General features: G+C 38.5%; 1 protein-coding gene across 2 annotated transcripts; it reads left to right on the forward strand.

Annotated features, from left to right (window-relative positions):
* The first annotated feature begins 1,114 nt into the window (after window positions 1–1,114).
* On the forward strand, window positions 1,115–16,605 carry MMP23B (matrix metallopeptidase 23B). Of its 2 annotated transcripts, XM_063177161.1 has the most exons (9): window positions 1,115–1,800; window positions 1,885–2,196; window positions 5,325–5,434; window positions 10,019–10,158; window positions 11,040–11,207; window positions 12,693–12,857; window positions 13,980–14,090; window positions 15,124–15,250; window positions 16,231–16,605. In XM_063177161.1, exons 2-9 carry the CDS (start codon window positions 2,029–2,031, stop codon window positions 16,403–16,405), a joined length of 1,164 nt encoding a protein of 387 aa, XP_063033231.1. In that variant the 5' UTR covers window positions 1,115–1,800; window positions 1,885–2,028; the 3' UTR covers window positions 16,406–16,605. The 2 variants fall into 2 exon arrangements, with proteins under 2 accessions (XP_063033231.1, XP_063033232.1); XM_063177162.1 differs by lacking the exon at window positions 12,693–12,857.
* Window positions 16,606–17,907: the final 1,302 nt, after the last annotated feature.

The raw sequence follows: 17,907 nt of genomic DNA on the forward strand, positions 1-17,907 counted from the left end.
GGAGGTCTGGAGCCCCATTTCAAGGCAAGTTTTTCCTTCAAGATTCCCCTCTCCATCAGCATTTTTCTGTCCTCGGCAGGCTCTAAAAGAAACTGAGAATTCAGGCATAGCTCAGTTGAGTTTCTCCCTTGGTGCTGTGATTGCAGCTCAAACCACCAAAAGGGCTGAGTTTGCATCTCTGTGGAGCTCCAAATGCAAAAAAATTGCATTTTTCAGAGCCGTGCACAGGCACAGGGCTGCTGGGGAAGGAGGAACCATCCCTGGAAAGCAGCTGAGGGAGAGCTCTGGACCCTGGGGTTCTGCTCTTCCTCCCCTCTGGAATTCTGACCATTTTTTCCTTGCCTGTCCCTCCTTATCCTTTCCTTTTCCTGTGTCTGAGCCACTGCTGCAATTTTCTGCCCTTTTACTGTTGGATTTCCTGTTGGTTTTTGGATTTTTGCGGTGGTTTGTCTTGGTGACAATTGAAAATGTTCATGGAATTGCACACCCAGACTCCCTGGCCTGATTTCTCCTGAGCTGTTTGACAGCTCCAGGCCAGCTTGAGGCTGCAAATATATGAAACTAATAAAACAGTGCATGAACTAGGGTGGAAAAAATTCCAATTCGAGCATTTTTCATTTATTAAAATTACAAAGCTTTTCTGAAACCCTTCGAATGCCTCAGATGCCCCCAAGGAATTTTTGCATGGCCTTCCCCCTGCCTGACATTTCTGGTGGAACTGGGGAGAAAATTCCTGCAGAATTCTGAGAGAGCAGAGCTGGGGTTGAGTTCACCCCACTTCAGGGTGAGACAGAAAAGTGCAGCTGTCTCTGAAAACCTGAGAATTTCTGAGTGAGATTTTTGAGCTCTCTCTGAAAACCTTAAAATTTCTCAGTGAGCTTTTTGAGCTGTCTGAAAACCTGAGTATTTCTGAGTGAGATTTTTCAGCCCTCTCTGAAAACCTGAGAATTTCTGAGTGAGATTCTTCAACTCTCTCTGAAAACCTGAAAATTTCTGAGCTTTTTCAGCTGTCTCTGAAATCCTGAAAATTTCTGAGTGAGGTTTTTCAGGTCTCTCTGAAATCCTGAAAATTTCTGAGTGAAGTTTTTGAGCTGTCTGAAAACCTGAGAATTTCTTAGTGAGCTTTTTCAACTCTCTCTGAAAACCTGAGAATTCCTGAGTGAGATTTTTGAGCTGTCTCTGAAAACCTGAAAATTTCTGAGTGAGATTTTTCAACTCTCTCTGAAAACCTGAGAATTTCTGAGCGAGCTTTTCCAAAAAGCCCTGAATGGATCTGGAGATGCCTCAAAGAACCTCCCAGGCAAACCCTCTGAGCCTCTTTGGGACGCAAACCCAGCGTGACACCAGAACAACCCAAGCCCAGCAGAAATTGCAGCTCCCAGCCAGGTTTGCTGCAAGAGGGGCTGCTCTTTATTTCTGTGGGAGTTTCTCATCTCTCTGAGCGCTTTCCCAAGCAGAGAGAGCCCAGCCTGCTCTCCCAGCATCTCATTTTTCACCCAGGACAGCTGTGACAAATGACGTGGAGCATCCCCAGCGACACATTCCAAGGGGCTGATTCCTCTGCATTCCTCTTGCTGCCCTCTCCCCCGGTTTTATTTGAGTTTTTTCCCTCATTACACGAAGCTGAGAGCTGCAGATTCGCCCTGTGTTGCTCACAGAGTTAAAGAGAGGAGTTCATGTCCAGCCCAGCTTGTTTCACTTTGCTGCTGCTCCCGGGCCAGCCCAAATTTCAGCTGCAGTAACTCGATCCCACTTGGCAGAGCCTGAGAGAATCTTTGGCACATTGCAAAGAGGTTTAATGTAAAGTCTGCTTTTTTTTTTTTTTTTTTTTTTCCTTTAAAAAAAAATCCTTTTTTTTTCTTTTTCTTTTTTTTTTTTTTTCAGGGCATTTTGAAACTCCTCTGCTTGTGTGCACAGCTCTGGCAGCAGCTGCTCACAAATGTGAGCTCCAGGATCACAAATGCTTTCTGTGCAGGGAATGCCTTGAGTTCCTGACCCCAAAAACTCCTCCAAAGCCCTGGAGAAGGCATGGACGGGGCTGAGCAGCTCCCTGCGGGCAGGAGAAGCGCCCCGAGCCTGGAGCACAAGAGGAGCAGGGGCTGCAGGACCTCGCTGGGGATTCTGTGTCTGTTCCCCATCCTGGCTGTGCTGGCAGCTGTGGAATTTCCAGCTGGAGCTGCAGTGCAGGAAATTCAGGTGAGGAGGAGGAGGAGGAGGAGGGATCTGAGCCTCAAATGCCTGGGAGGGGAGGGGGGGTCCAGGAGAGGTGCAGGTGTGCTCTGGTTAGAGGCTGAAACCTAAATATCTACATGTCTAAAGGTTTAAATATCTAAAGGTCTAAATGCCTAAATAGGTAGACAAGTGTCTAATGTAAATGGATAAATATGTCTAATAGGTCTATAGATAAATATATCTAAATAGATAAACAGATCTATAGACAAATAGATCTAAACGGAACTGAATAGAAACAAATTGATCAAAATAGATAAATATCTTAATAGATAAGTATCTAAATAATTAAATAGATAAATAGATCTCAATAGGTCGAGAGACAAATAGATCTAAACAAACCTAAATAGATAAGTATCCAAACAGTTAATGTCTAAATATCTAATCTCAATAGATAAATAGATCTATAGACAAATGGATCTAAACAGACCTGAATAAATACAAATAGATCAAAACAGATCTAAATAGATAAATATCTTAATAGATAAATGGCAAAATATTTAATCTAAATAGATAAAGAGATCTCAATAGATATAGAGACAAATAGATCTAAGTAGATAAAGATCTGACTAGATGAATATCTAAATGTCTAATCTCAATAGGTCTATGGACAAATAGATCTGATGTATCTGAACAGATAAATGTTTTAATGTCAAATATTTTAATTTAAAACGAGCAGAGCCCAGGCAGGAGGGTTGGGCTCAGCCCTGCAGCTCCTCTGATCCAGCAGTGATTGATGCTCTGCTTTGGATTTTAAGCAGAAGTCACATATTATTTTAATTTTTTCGCTTTGTCTGTTCAGCCCTAATGGCCTGAAGCTTTTATTCTCAGTAGTTATAGAAAATAAAGCCACTTTTCTCCCCTGGGCTGCAGTGTTCCCTGCAGGAGGAGGAGCCAGCAGGCTCTTCCTGGCTGGAATTGTTCTCTGCTGGTGCCCAGGGGCTGGGAGAGCTCAGGGCTCCCCCTGGGCTGGAATTTAATTATTTTCATTAAATAGAACAAATAATATATGATACATCAATATATGATACATCAATATATGATATATGATATATAATATATTATATATAATATATCATATATAATATATAATGTCTTATCTATTATATGTTGTATATTATATATTATATAAATATAGTATAATATATTCTATATTCTATATTCTAATATAGAATGTATTTTATAAAATATATATAATAGATAATACATATTATATATTATCTCTTATATGTATAATGTATGTAATAGAATATATATTACCTATTACATTATATATAATGCATATAGTATATAATCTATAATGTATGATTGATTATATATAAAATGTAATATATAATATGCAATCTATAATATGTAATATAAATCTAAAATATGAAATATAAAATGTAAAATAGCTATATTATATTGCTATATTAATATATATGTGTATATATATACATATATATGTGTATATATATGTGTATATATACATATACATATACATACATATACATATACATATATATATATATATATATATATATATATATATATATATATACATATATATATATATATATATATATATATATATATATATATATAAAAAATTTGCACAAAATGTCTGTCCTCACAAAGCTGCTGCTGCTCTCAGCTGCAGGAAAATCTGAAATCCCTCCTTGGAGGAGAGGAAAATGCTGAGATTTGGTCAGAAGAGAGGGAAATGGGGCTGCCAGCCATGGGCAGGAGATTTTTCCAGCCTTTCAAGCCATGGAAAGTTCCTGTGCTCTCCAGGCCCTGGTGACACCAGGAATGTGGTTTGGCCACTGCCTTGGTGCCTCTAGAGCCCAATTTTCAATGTTTTAGGCCCAAAAAAGGGGAGACAGAGTTGGAAAACTCCCAAAAAATCCCAGATTGGGTCCCATTCATTTCCCTCCAGGTGTTAAAGGCTTTTCCAGCTGGAGCCAGACGTATCACTCACAATTCCAGGAGGTCCTGGGCTGCTCCCTGCTTTAGAGGCACTCCAGGCTTTGGGGGCATTTCAGAGCTCCGTGCACAAAGAGTTCCCTGTTTCAGGCATTGCTCAGATTTACTCTGGGCAGTGATGGAGGAAATGAGAACTTTCCAGGCAGAGCTGCAGCACTGGCGGTGGCCAGGAGCCTCCTGAGGGCTCATTCCTGCATTTCAAGGAGGACAGGGGCTGGTTTGGGATGTTTGGGATGGTGCAAGGATGTTTTGGGATGTTTTGAGGATTTTTTGGGATGTTTTGGGATGATGCATGACTGCTTTGGGCTGGTTTGGGATGTTTGGGATGATGCAGGGCTGGTTTGGGATGGTTTTGGCTGGTTGGGGATGTTTTGGGATGATGCAGGGCTGGTTTGGGATGTTTTGGGATGATGCAGGGATGTTTTAGGATGTTTTGAGATGGTTTGAGATGTTTTTCTCTGGTTTGGGATGTTTTGGGCTGTTTTGGGGATATTTTAGGATGTTTTGGGCTGGTCTCATCCCTTGGGTACCCCTCAGGCAGAGCCAGAGCTGCTCCCAGCCCCAGGTTTTGCTACATGGAGGTTTTTATTCTGCAGAACAGAGGCTTTTAGAGAATAAATTGGGATTTACTAAAGGCCTTCAAGAGGTGCCCCTTGGGCAGTGAAAAACCTCTGAGGGTTTTCAGAAACCTCTGGGTTTCCAGCCCAGGGTGGGTGATGGTCACAAGTTGTTCACACAATTGAAATTTGGTCCTTTTACATATCAGGGGTTAATCCTCCAATTGCAGCTTCAGGTAATGAAATCATTTACCCCAATTCTCCCCCGAAATTTAATTTTATACTTTTATTTATGCTTTTATTTATACGTTTCAGGGCCTGAGGCTGTGTGGGGTGTCCTTGGATCTCAGGCCTGGAGGAATTGTTGTGTCTGACAAAATGTGCAAACACTGACTAAGACTTTATTATGGAATTCAGAGTGATGCAGTGCAGCATTTGAGAAATAAAGGCTAAATAAATATAAAGAATAAATATAAAGAATAAATATAAAGGATAAATATAAAGGCTAAATCTCAAGGCATCAGCTGTCCTGGGTGTCCTGGAGTGTCTGCCATGTCGTGTTTTGTCTTTAAGGAAGATGTGCCAGGCCCAGCTGTGCCCAGCCCAGCCCCTGCCCAGCGCAGCCGGCGCTACACCCTGACCCCCGGGCACCTCAGGTGGGACCACTTCAACCTCACCTACAAGTAAGAACTGGAACAGCCCCAGAATCATCCTGGGGCCTTCTCCTGCTCTGTCCAAAACCATCCTGGGGCCTGGATTCTCCTGGGATGTCCAGTGCTTTTGGGTCTTGGCCCTGTGGTTTTTGTAAGAATCGGCTGCTGGGATCCCGTGGGGTCAGCAGCAGGTGGGGAAAGCCACAGGACAATGAGAATCCAAAGGTGGAGAAAGCCACAGGAGAACATGGATCAGATTCATCATTCCTTCATAAAATAATAAATTATCTTTCTAAGAACATGGAGTCAGATTCATTCCTTCCTGCCAGGGGGCACTTCAAAAATACCCCAGGGTGTGCTGTGTGTCCCTGCTGTGCTCTTTTATATAATAACTTTTATATTATATAATATTATAAAATAATAAATTATCCTTCTAAGAGCATGGAGTCAGATGTTCTCTAAGAGTCAGTTGTATTCTAAGAACATGGAGTCAGATTCATCATTCCTGCCTGCCAGGGGGCACCTGATAAACACCCCAGGTGTGCTGGGTGTCCCTGCTGTGTTCTTTAATATAATGAATGGAATGGAATGGAATGGAATGGAATGGAATGGAATGGAATGGAATGGAATGAAGAATAAGAGGAAGACTGAGAATTAGAATTGAAGAGAAAACAAAAATGAATTAATAGAATAGAATAGAATGGAATGGAATAGAATAGAAGGAAGAATAAGAGGAAGACTGAGAATTAGAATTGAAGAGAAAACAAAAATGAAAGAATAGACTAGAATAAAGAATAAAAGGAAGAATAATAATTAGAATAGAATAGAATAGAATAGAATAGAATAGAATAGAATAGAATAGAATAGAATAGAATAGAATAGAATAGAATAATAAGAGGAAGACTGAAAACTGGAAATGAAGAAAAAACAAAAATGAATAGAATAGAATAGAATAGAATAGAATAGAATAGAATAGAATAGAATAGAATAGAATAGAATAGAATAGAATAATAAGAGGAAGACTGAGAATTAGAATTGAAGAGAAAACAAAAATGAATTAATAGAATAGAATAGAATGGAATGGAATAGAATAGAAGGAAGAATAAGAGGAAGACTGAGAATTAGAATTGAAGAGAAAACAAAAATGAAAGAATAGACTAGAATAAAGAATAAAAGGAAGAATAATAATTAGAATAGAATAGAATAGAATAGAATAGAATAGAATAGAATAGAATAGAATAGAATAGAATAGAATAGAATAGAATAGAATAATAAGAGGAAGACTGAAAACTGGAAATGAAGAAAAAACAAAAATGAATAGAATAGAATAGAATAGAATAGAATAGAATAGAATAGAATAGAATAGAATAGAATAGAATAGAATAGAATAGAATAGAATAGAATAGAATAATAAGAGGAAGACTGAAAACTGGAATTGAAGAAAAAACAAAAATGAATAGAATAGAATAGAATAGAATAGAATAGAATAGAATAGAATAGAATAGAATAGAATAGAATAGAATAGAATAGAATAATAAGAGGAAGACTGAAAACTGGAATTGAAGAAAAAACAAAAATGAATAGAATAGAATAGAATAGAATAGAATAGAATAGAATAGAATAGAATAGAATAGAATAGAATAGAATAGAATAGAATAATAAGAGGAAGACTGAAAACTGGAATTGAAGAAAAAACAAAAATGAATAGAATAGAATAGAATAGAATAGAATAGAATAGAATAGAATAGAATAGAATAGAATAGAATAGAATAGAATAGAATAGAATAGAATAGAATAATAAGAGGAAGACTGAAAACTGGAAATGAAGAAAAAACAAAAATGAATAGAATAGAATAGAATAGAATAGAATAGAATAGAATAGAATAGAATAGAATAGAATAGAATAGAATAGAATAGAATAATAAGAGGAAGACTGAAAACTGGAATTGAAGAAAAAACAAAAATGAATAGAATAGAATAGAATAGAATAGAATAGAATAGAATAGAATAGAATAGAATAGAATAGAATAGAATAGAATAGAATAGAATAATAAGAGGAAGACTGAAAACTGGAATTGAAGAAAAAACAAAAATGAATAGAATAGAATAGAATAGAATAGAATAGAATAGAATAGAATAGAATAGAATAGAATAGAATAGAATAGAATAGAATAGAATAGAATAATAAGAGGAAGACTGAAAACTGGAAATGAAGAAAAAACAAAAATGAATAGAATAGAATAGAATAGAATAGAATAGAATAGAATAGAATAGAATAGAATAGAATAGAATAGAATAGAATAGAATAATAAGAGGAAGACTGAAAACTGGAAATGAAGAAAAAACAAAAATGAATAGAATAGAATAGAATAGAATAGAATAGAATAGAATAGAATAGAATAGAATAGAATAGAATAGAATAGAATAGAATAGAATAATAAGAGGAAGACTGAAAACTGGAATTGAAGAAAAAACAAAAATGAATAGAATAGAATAGAATAGAATAGAATAGAATAGAATAGAATAGAATAGAATAGAATAGAATAGAATAGAATAGAATAGAATAATAAGAGGAAGACTGAAAACTGGAAATGAAGAAAAAACAAAAATGAATAGAATAGAATAGAATAGAATAGAATAGAATAGAATAGAATAGAATAGAATAGAATAGAATAGAATAGAATAGAATAGAATAATAAGAGGAAGACTGAAAACTGGAAATGAAGAAAAAACAAAAATGAATAGAATAGAATAGAATAGAATAGAATAGAATAGAATAGAATAGAATAGAATAGAATAGAATAGAATAGAATAGAATAGAATAGAATAGAATAGAATAATAAGAGGAAGACTGAAAACTGGAATTGAAGAAAAAACAAAAATGAATAGAATAGAATAGAATAGAATAGAATAGAATAGAATAGAATAGAATAGAATAGAATAGAATAGAATAGAATAATAAGAGGAAGACTGAAAACTGGAATTGAAGAAAAAACAAAAATGAATAGAATAGAATAGAATAGAATAGAATAGAATAGAATAGAATAGAATAGAATAGAATAGAATAGAATAATAAGAGGAAGACTGAAAACTGGAATTGAAGCGAAAACAAAAATGAATAGAATAGAATAGAATAGAATAGAATAGAATAGAATAGAATAGAATAGAATAGAATAGAATAGAATAGAATAGAATAATAAGAGGAAGACTGAAAACTGGAAATGAAGAAAAAACAAAAATGAATAGAATAGAATAGAATAGAATAGAATAGAATAGAATAGAATAGAATAGAATAGAATAGAATAGAATAGAATAGAATAGAATAATAAGAGGAAGACTGAAAACTGGAAATGAAGAAAAAACAAAAATGAATAGAATAGAATAGAATAGAATAGAATAGAATAGAATAGAATAGAATAGAATAGAATAGAATAGAATAGAATAATAAGAGGAAGACTGAAAACTGGAATTGAAGAAAAAACAAAAATGAATAGAATAGAATAGAATAGAATAGAATAGAATAGAATAGAATAGAATAGAATAGAATAGAATAATAAGAGGAAGACTGAAAACTGGAATTGAAGAAAAAACAAAAATGAATAGAATAGAATAGAATAGAATAGAATAGAATAGAATAGAATAGAATAGAATAGAATAGAATAGAATAGAATAGAATAGAATAGAATAATAAGAGGAAGACTGAAAACTGGAATTGAAGAAAAAACAAAAATGAATAGAATAGAATAGAATAGAATAGAATAGAATAGAATAGAATAGAATAGAATAGAATAGAATAGAATAGAATAGAATAGAATAGAATAGAATAATAAGAGGAAGACTGAAAACTGGGATTGAAGAAAAAACAAAAATGAATAGAATAGAATAGAATAGAATAGAATAGAATAGAATAGAATAGAATAGAATAGAATAGAATAGAATAGAATAGAATAGAATAGAATAGAATAGAATAGAATAGAATAATAAGAGGAAGACTGAAAACAGGAATTGAAGAAAAAACAAAAATGAATAGAATAGAATAGAATAGAATAGAATAGAATAGAATAGAATAGAATAGAATAGAATAGAATAGAATAGAATAGAATAGAATAGAATAGAATAGAATAATAAGAGGAAGACTGAAAACTGGAATTGAAGAAAAAACAAAAATGAATAGAATAGAATAGAATAGAATAGAATAGAATAGAATAGAATAGAATAGAATAGAATAGAATAGAATAGAATAGAATAGAATAGAATAGAATAATAAGAGGAAGACTGAAAACTGGAATTGAAGAGAAAACAAAAATGAATAGAATAGAATAGAATAGAATAGAATAGAATAGAATAGAATAGAATAGAATAGAATAGAATAGAATAGAATAGAATAGAATAGAATAGAATAGAATAGAATAGAATAGAATAATCAATTGGCCTTCTGAGAACCTGAAGCCAAATGCATCATTCCTCCCTGCCCCTGATAAAGACCCCGGCTGTGCTGTGTGTCCCTGCTGTGTAATCCAATCCAATCCAATAATAAATCAGCCTTCTAAGCACACGGAGTCAGATTCCTCCCTCCCTGCCCCGCTAACCCCCCGGTGTCCGTGTGTCCTGCAGGATCCTGTCCTTCCCCCGGCACCTGCTGAGCGCCAGGGCCACGCGCCGGGGGCTGGCGGCCGCGTTCCGCATGTGGAGCGAGGTGTCCCCGTTCAGCTTCAGGGAGGTGCCCCCCGAGCTCCCCAGCGACCTCAAAATCGGTGAGTGCCCCCCGGGGCCCTGCAGGGGGGGCAATTCCAGCAATTCCAGGGTGTAAGGCAGGAGCTGGAGGCAGGAGAGCCCTCCTGGGCTGGGGGGGCGCTTGGGTAACGTTTGGGGCTCCTTTGACTTTAGACAGGCAAAAAAAAGTAATTTTGTCTGCTCAAGGAAATATTAATGTTTATTAAATATTAATGTTTATTAAATATTAATGTTTATTAAATATTTTTATTAATTCCCACAATTCACACTTGCTGGGAAGCTTCAGGCATTTGCCAGGAATGAACCCTCAAATTCTGCAGCTGGGATCCCACAAGTGGGGAAAACTACAGGAGAATAAGGATAAGGATAGGAATAAGGATGAATAAGAATAAGAATAAGAATAAGAATAAGAATAAGAATAAGAATAAGAATAAGAATAAGAATAAGAATAAGAATAAGAATAAGAATAAGAATAAGAATAAGAATAAGAATAAGAATAAGAATAAGAATACAGAGGTTGGGAAAGCCACAGAACAAGAATCCACATTTTCTCATGTTCTCATGGAGATTTTTTGTGGATGACGTTTTTTGATGACATTTCTGTGGATGACATATTTTTTTGTGAGGAATTTTAGGGATTGGTTGTTGGTTTGATGTGATTATTCTGCAATTGTTTTTTGACTAATTTTTTGAGAGCACTTACTTTTTTTGTTGTTGAAGGGGTAATTATTAATTTACTCAAATGGGATTGTCAGTATTTTAGTCAGTTTTAAGGTGGTGAGTGCTACAGTGCTATGTCTGAGAATCGGACGAAGCATTTTGAGAAATTTTTGAGGATTTCCCTGTCTCCCCTGACCCCCAGGGGCACAGAAAACCCTCAAGCTGCTGCTTTTCCCCACAGGGTTCTACTCCATCAACCACACAGACTGCCTGGAGTCCCTGACCCACCACTGCTTCGACGGCACCACGGGCGAGCTGGCCCACGCCTTCTTCCCTCCCCACGGCGAAATCCACTTCGACGACCACGAGTATTGGATCCTGGGCAACACCAGGTTCAGCTGGAAGAAAGGTGAGCACAGGGAGAACGTGGAGTGCCTGGGGTTTGGATTTTAGCCTGGGATGGGCCTGAGCTGGGAAAGTGGCAGTAGGAATTGTTGGGGGTTTATTGTGGGGTTGGAAGTTGTTGTTCCTCTGCCCTGAGCCCCAGCTGAGGGGTGGAAATTCCATTTCATGCTGGAATTATTTGAATTAGTGAAATTATTGGATAGTTCAGCCTCATCCTTCTGTTAAAATCCATGTGTTGGATGCTGCCAAGAGGCTTCAGTGGGTCAAACCTTGGTGCTCCAGAGCAGCTCTCCTGGAGCCTGGCACTGCTCTGGGTCCTGCTGCTGGGAATCAGAACCACATGGAAATCACTGGCTGGGCTTTTAATCCTCCTGGACTTCTGTTCCCAAGTTCTTGAACATCCAAAGGAATTGGTGGTAGCAGTTTCTCTCTTGGCTCTCACTGTGAAGTTTGGCCTTGGACAGAGTTAAAGAATAAAGCAGGGATTTAGTAAAAGTCCTCAATGGATCCACCTTGGGCAGCACAAGAGCCCAGCCAGGGCTGCACCCAAGATGAACCAAAATGGTCCCAACATGAACCCAGGATGAACCAAAATGGTCCCCAAAAATGGATGATGGGTCACAAAATTATCAATTTTAGTTCATTTACATCTTGGAGTGAATTGTCCCATTCCAGCTTTAGCCCCTGCAGTCCCACCCTTGTTTTTCTCTCTCCAGCCCACGCTGTTTGTGCTCCTGGGCTGAGATTTGGATCATTTGTCCTTGGTGCCCAGCTGGAGCAGGAATTGTTTTGTCTCCCTGCTCTGTGCACAGAGCTCACCATCCCATAATGTGAACCCAGACCCACACACTAAAGCAGCACAGAATGTGAAAAATAGAAAAACCAAAACCTGAGGCATCTGTGCAGGATCTGGAAAATAGAAAAGCCAAAATCTGAGGCATCAATTTGAGCACAGGATTCATCAGTGCCATCACTGTGTGGAATCACTGCTCAGTTTTTGGGTCCAGGCTCTGAACCCAATATATAAATCTATGAGTTATGAGTTATCTCTAATTATATATAAATCTATGAGTTATGAGTTATCTCTAATTATATCTAAAGAAGAAATTGTTTTGTCTCCCTGCTCTGTGCACAGAGCTCACCATCCCCTGATGTGAAGCTCAGACCCTCAGATTAGAGCAGCACAGAATGAGAAAAACAGAAAAGCCAAAACCTGAGGCATCAGTACAAGATCTGGAAAACAGAACAGTTAAAATCTGAGATATCTGTACAGAATCTGGAAAATAGAAAAGCCAAAACCTGAGGCATCAGTTCAGAATCTGGAAAATAGAAAATCCAAAATCTGAGTGAGGCACCAGCACAGCATCGAACAACAGAAAAGCCAAACCTGAGGCAGCAGAGCCTTTGCTGTGGTTTTACAGCAGGCAGAGCAGTGTGCAAAGCTGCTGTGCACCAGCCCCAGGTGTTTCCCCTCCTCTCCCCTCCCCAGGAGTGTGGCTCACTGACCTGGTGCACGTGGCTGCCCACGAGATCGGGCACGCCCTGGGCCTGATGCACTCGCTGAACCCCAGCGCGCTCATGCACATCAACGCCACCCTGACGGGCAGGAAGAGCATCTCCCAGGACGAGGTGTGGGGCATCCACAGGCTCTACGGTGAGACACGGCCTCCACGTGGGCAGGGCTGGCCCCAGGTGGCAGCTGGATGCTGTGGAGCAGTGCTGGTGTCACATCCCAGCTCGGGCCCCTGTAGCGTGGATATTTGAAATGATGAGGAGGATTGCATTGCTATCAGAAGGCCAATTAATGACTTTATTATGCTATATTATTTTATATTATATTAAATTACATCTAAACTGAATCTGCCAAGCATCAACTGCCCAGAATCTTGTGATTGTCACCCTCAGTCCACACACACACCTGGAAACAAAACCCCATCACTTTGGGTAAACAGTCTCCACATTGCATTCTACTTTTGCTCAAACACAGGCACAGCAAATGAGATAATAATTGCTTTTCCTTTCTCTGAGGTTCAGAGAATGTGAAGCTCAGAAATATTCTTGGTGTTAGGAAAATTAATTCACAAACATCAGAGGTTTATGTCCAAAAAGGAGACAGAGGAGTCCCTTTTTGCTTTATTCCAATAAAGGGAGAGGCCATGGGGCAACCCCTGGGGTCTCTCCAATTTTTGGAGGATGCAGCCTCCTTTTTATCCCAATTTCCAGCCACATTTCCCTTCTCTCTTTTCTCATTTCTGAGGTACTTGAGAGGTTCAGGCTTCCCAAAACACCTGATCCCAAAGATTTCCCTCTAATGTACAACCCTCTCTATTAATTTTTAATTCTTACTGAATTTAGGGGTTTTCCCCATTTCTGAGGTACTTGAGAGGTTCAGACTTCCTGATCCCAAAGATTCTCCTCTCATGTACAACCCTCCCTTTTCATTTTTAATTCTTACAGAATTTAGGGGTTTCCCCCATTGCTTCTTTCATCTCTCAATGTCCAATTTCATTTATCAGCAAACCTAAAGTTGATTTGTAAAAGCAAATCTCTCTTTCCATTCATCAATCAGTGGAATCCTTCCCATTGTTTTTTTACCTCCCAGAGCTGGTTTTATCTGCCAGCAGAAAGACAAATCCACCATTCCTCTCATTGGGAAGAACTTTTCTCTGAACTGTGGTGACACTCCTGCCTTAGAGAGTTCCCCATCCCAGCTCCACCTGCCATTTCACCTCAGGCTGGTCGTTCAGCCTCTCTAACAGCTCCTCTCCTGTCCCAGGCTGCAAGGACAGGTTATTCATGTGCCCAGGGTGGGCCAAGAAAGGATTCTGTGAGGAGCGCAGGAAGCTGATGAAGAAACACTGCCCGGCCACCTGCGACTTCTGCTACGGTACCGGGGCTGGGGAGGAGGGAAAATGCACAAGGACGGGGTGAAAATACTCAGGGAGGAGGGAAAATGCACAAGGATGGGGTGAAAATACTCAGGGAGGAGGGAAAAGTGCACAGGGAGGAGGGAAAATGCACAAGGATGGGGTAAAAATACTCAGGGAGGAGGGAAAAGTACACAGGGAGGGGGTAAAATGCACAGGGAAAAGGGAAAAGTGCACAAAGAGGAGGTAAAAGTGCACAGGGAAGAGGGAAAAGTGAACAGGGAGAGGTAAAAGTGCAAAGGGAGGGGGGAAAGTGCACAGGGAAAGTGAAAAGTGCACAGGGAAGAGGGAAAAGTGAGGCTGGAACAGGGAAAATCTTCATTTCACACCAGGGATCAGTGACACCAGTGAGCCAGCTTCGTCTCTGGAATTTAATTCCTCTCTTTAGCTGAGCAGGGAATAGCCAGGCAGGGAGAGGGGCTGCAGGGATGGGGTTAAACAGGACAAAAACATCCCCAGCACGGCTGGATGGAGCTGCTCCCAGAAAGGTGATTAATACAGGGTGTTAATCACCTTCTCCAGCCCCAGCTTGTGGATCCAGGTAAGGAACTAATGCAGGGCAAGCTGCTGCAGCTGTGGTAGATAAATTGAGCTCAGATAAAAAATGCTGGAATAAAAAAATGAATAAAAAATATCCCTTAGGATGTCCTGGATAACCAGTGCATCTTCAGCACAGAGAGGTTTTGTTTTTAGGGCCACATTAATGAAAGATGCAATTAGATAATTACAAACCCAGATATTCCACAGGCTTTTCACACACTGGACTCTTCACATCCTCTTTCACAGCTGTGAAAGGAACAAATTGATTTTTATCACACCACAAAATTTTTATATTTGCACATCAATCGTGTTGTTTGTCCATCTGAGAATTGCTCAGCCAGAGGAGGCACTTTTAAATTAATACTTTAAAATCTGCTTAAATGATGATTTTGTGAAAGGGTTTTGGGGTGACAAAGCTCCTGAACTGCTGCATTTCCTTCTCTCCCTGCACAGAATTCCCATTTCCAACGGTGCCCCCCACTCTGCCCCCACCAAGGACCAAAACCAAGACGGTTTCTGAGGGCAGGAACGTCACCTTCCGCTGCGGGCAGAAAATCATCCACAAAAAAGGCAAAGTCCAGTAAGTGCTCTGCTCATCCAGGAAACCTCACATGCACCCAGAATCCAGGAGGAAAAATCATAAAAATAGGGTGAAGGAAAACGGAGTTTATAATCTGGAGCTCAAGGAGGATAAAATCCAATATTATATATATATATATATATATATATATATATATATATATATATAATGTATATAGCACAAAGCTAATTCCTACCATCAAACTGAATTCCCTGGCTTGAATATTTCTATTCTTTAAATTCTGCAAAATAGTTATTAAAATTTTATATATTTATATAAAAGCATATATTATATTATATTATATTATATTATATTATATTATATTATATTATATTATATTATATTATATTATATTATATTATATTATATATTTTTATAACTATAAATAGTATACATATTATTATATAGATCTTATATATAGTCTAATAAATATCTATAAATAACAATAAATATATACAAATATAAATATGTAGATATAATAATTATATACTATATGCTTTATATATATTTATATTTTTATAATTTTGTTTTTAGTATTTTAATATTTTTTAAAAATTTCTTTTTAAAATATAAATATTTATATTCTTTATATTAACTGTAAAATTTAAATTTACCTTTTCAGGTTTTAATTAGTTGGTTGTTACTGAAGCATGCACAGGTTCTGGATGTATCTAAAATTTAGGTTGGCTCAAATCCATGGGGACCCAAATTCCCATCAACTTTCAGAGATTCAAACTCCAGAATTACTCATGATTATGATTATTAATAATTATCCACCTGAAATAAAGAGTAAAACTCAATTGTGTTTTGAAGTCTCTACTCTACACTTATTCAGCAAAATTTATGATCAGAAATAACTAATATTAGTAGAAGTAACTAATAATATTGCTATTAGAAATAACTAAGATTCTGTAATAACTGTATTTTTATTAGAAATAATTAATATTCATATTTACCTTCCATTCTTTTTCTTCTGCCAGCTGGTACAAAGACAAGGAACTTCTGGAATATTCCTACCCAGGGTATTTATCCCTCAATGAAGATCACATGAGCATCATTGCAAATGCAATTAACGAAGGAACTTACACTTGCATAGTGAAGAAAAAAGAAAGAATCCTCACTACTTATTCCTGGAGGATCAGACTGAAGCACTGAGCCAGCCCTGGATTCAGCCCCTGCTCCTGTTCCCAGCTGGTTTTTGGCATTTTAGATTTTATCCCCAATAGTGCACCTGAATTCTTCATTGGTGCTGTGGTACCTGGGACTGGTTATGGAATATCAAACTCTTTGGATTCCTTGGAATGATAAAGAATTTATCAACTATTTGCTGTACAGAGAATTAAAAACCTTTTTTTTTTTTTGTATGAAAAGTGTCAGATGGAGCTGTGTGAGCTGCTGCAAACCAGGAGCAGACTCTGCCCAGCCCCTGGGACTGTGGGATGGCAGGAAAAGGACAAGTTTAACACTCTGAGTGTTTTCCTGCCATTTTTACAGAACAAATTACACTGCTAAGCCTTAATTTACTTTTCTTTCCCTTGTCAGGAGGATGAGAGTCACACAAACCCTGATTTGCTCCTCATTCCAACACGTTCAGCTCAAGCATCCACAGAACAGCTCTTACCCCAAGTGGATTCCTGTGGTTTGAGGGTTTTCCTCTTACCCCAAGAGGCATTTCTTGCTCAGAGCTTGATCCTTGAAGGGTCTCAGCTGCTCAGTTTGGTAATTAAGGGATCTGAGCTGCTCAAAATTTGGTAATTAAGGGGTTTGGGCTGCTCAGAGTTTGGTCATTAAGGGGTCTGACCTGCTCAGAGTTTGGTCATTAAGGGGTCTGAGCTGCTCAGAGTTTTGTAATTAAGGGGGTTGCACTGCTTAGTTTGGTAATTAAAGGGTTTGAGCTGCTCAGTTTGGCAATTAAGGGGTTTGAGCTGCTCAGTTTGGTTATTGAGGGGTCTGAGCTGCCCAGTTTGGTTCTTGAAGGGTCTGCACTGCTCAGAGTTTGGTCCTTGAAGAGTTTGAGCCGCTCACTTTGGTCCTTGAGGGGTCTGCATTGCTCAGTTTGGTAATTAAGGGGTCTGAGCTGCCCAGTTTGATAATCAAGGGTCTGCATTGCTCAGTTTGGTAATTAAGGGGTCTGCACTGCTCAGAATTTGATCCTTAAGGGGTCTGAGCTGCCCAGTTTGGTAATTAAGGGCTCTGAGCCCAGTGGGATTGGGGTGATTCCCTCCCTCAGGATGGGGTGACACTGCCCCATCCAGCTGGAGAGGAGCTGGAGCAGGGAAGCTGGGAAGGAACAGCTCCATGTCATGGCCAAACTATGCACTGGGGTCATGCTTTAATCCTGCACAGCCTCCCTGGGTTCCTGGGGAAGCTTCTGGAATCAGCCATGCTCAGCTGTTCCTCCTTCAGGCTGAGGGAACACAGGAAAACATCCAGGCTGCTTTTCCAGCTCACCACAGTGCAGCACAGCCACGTCCCAGCCCCAGCAAAGCTCCCCAGAAGGGGCTGAATCTGATAAATAAAATGTTTAAGGTTGGAGTTAATCCCTGCCTGGCCTGGTGCCCAGCTGTGGCTGCAGGAAAATGTGGTGTTTTCAGATCTCCCTGTTCCCAAAACAAAGTGACAGCTTCACAAATCAGAGGATGAGATTGCACCAGGAT

Source organism: Melospiza melodia, chromosome 26 (genome assembly GCF_035770615.1).
Source record: "Melospiza melodia melodia isolate bMelMel2 chromosome 26, bMelMel2.pri, whole genome shotgun sequence".
NCBI lineage: Eukaryota > Metazoa > Chordata > Aves > Passeriformes > Passerellidae > Melospiza > Melospiza melodia.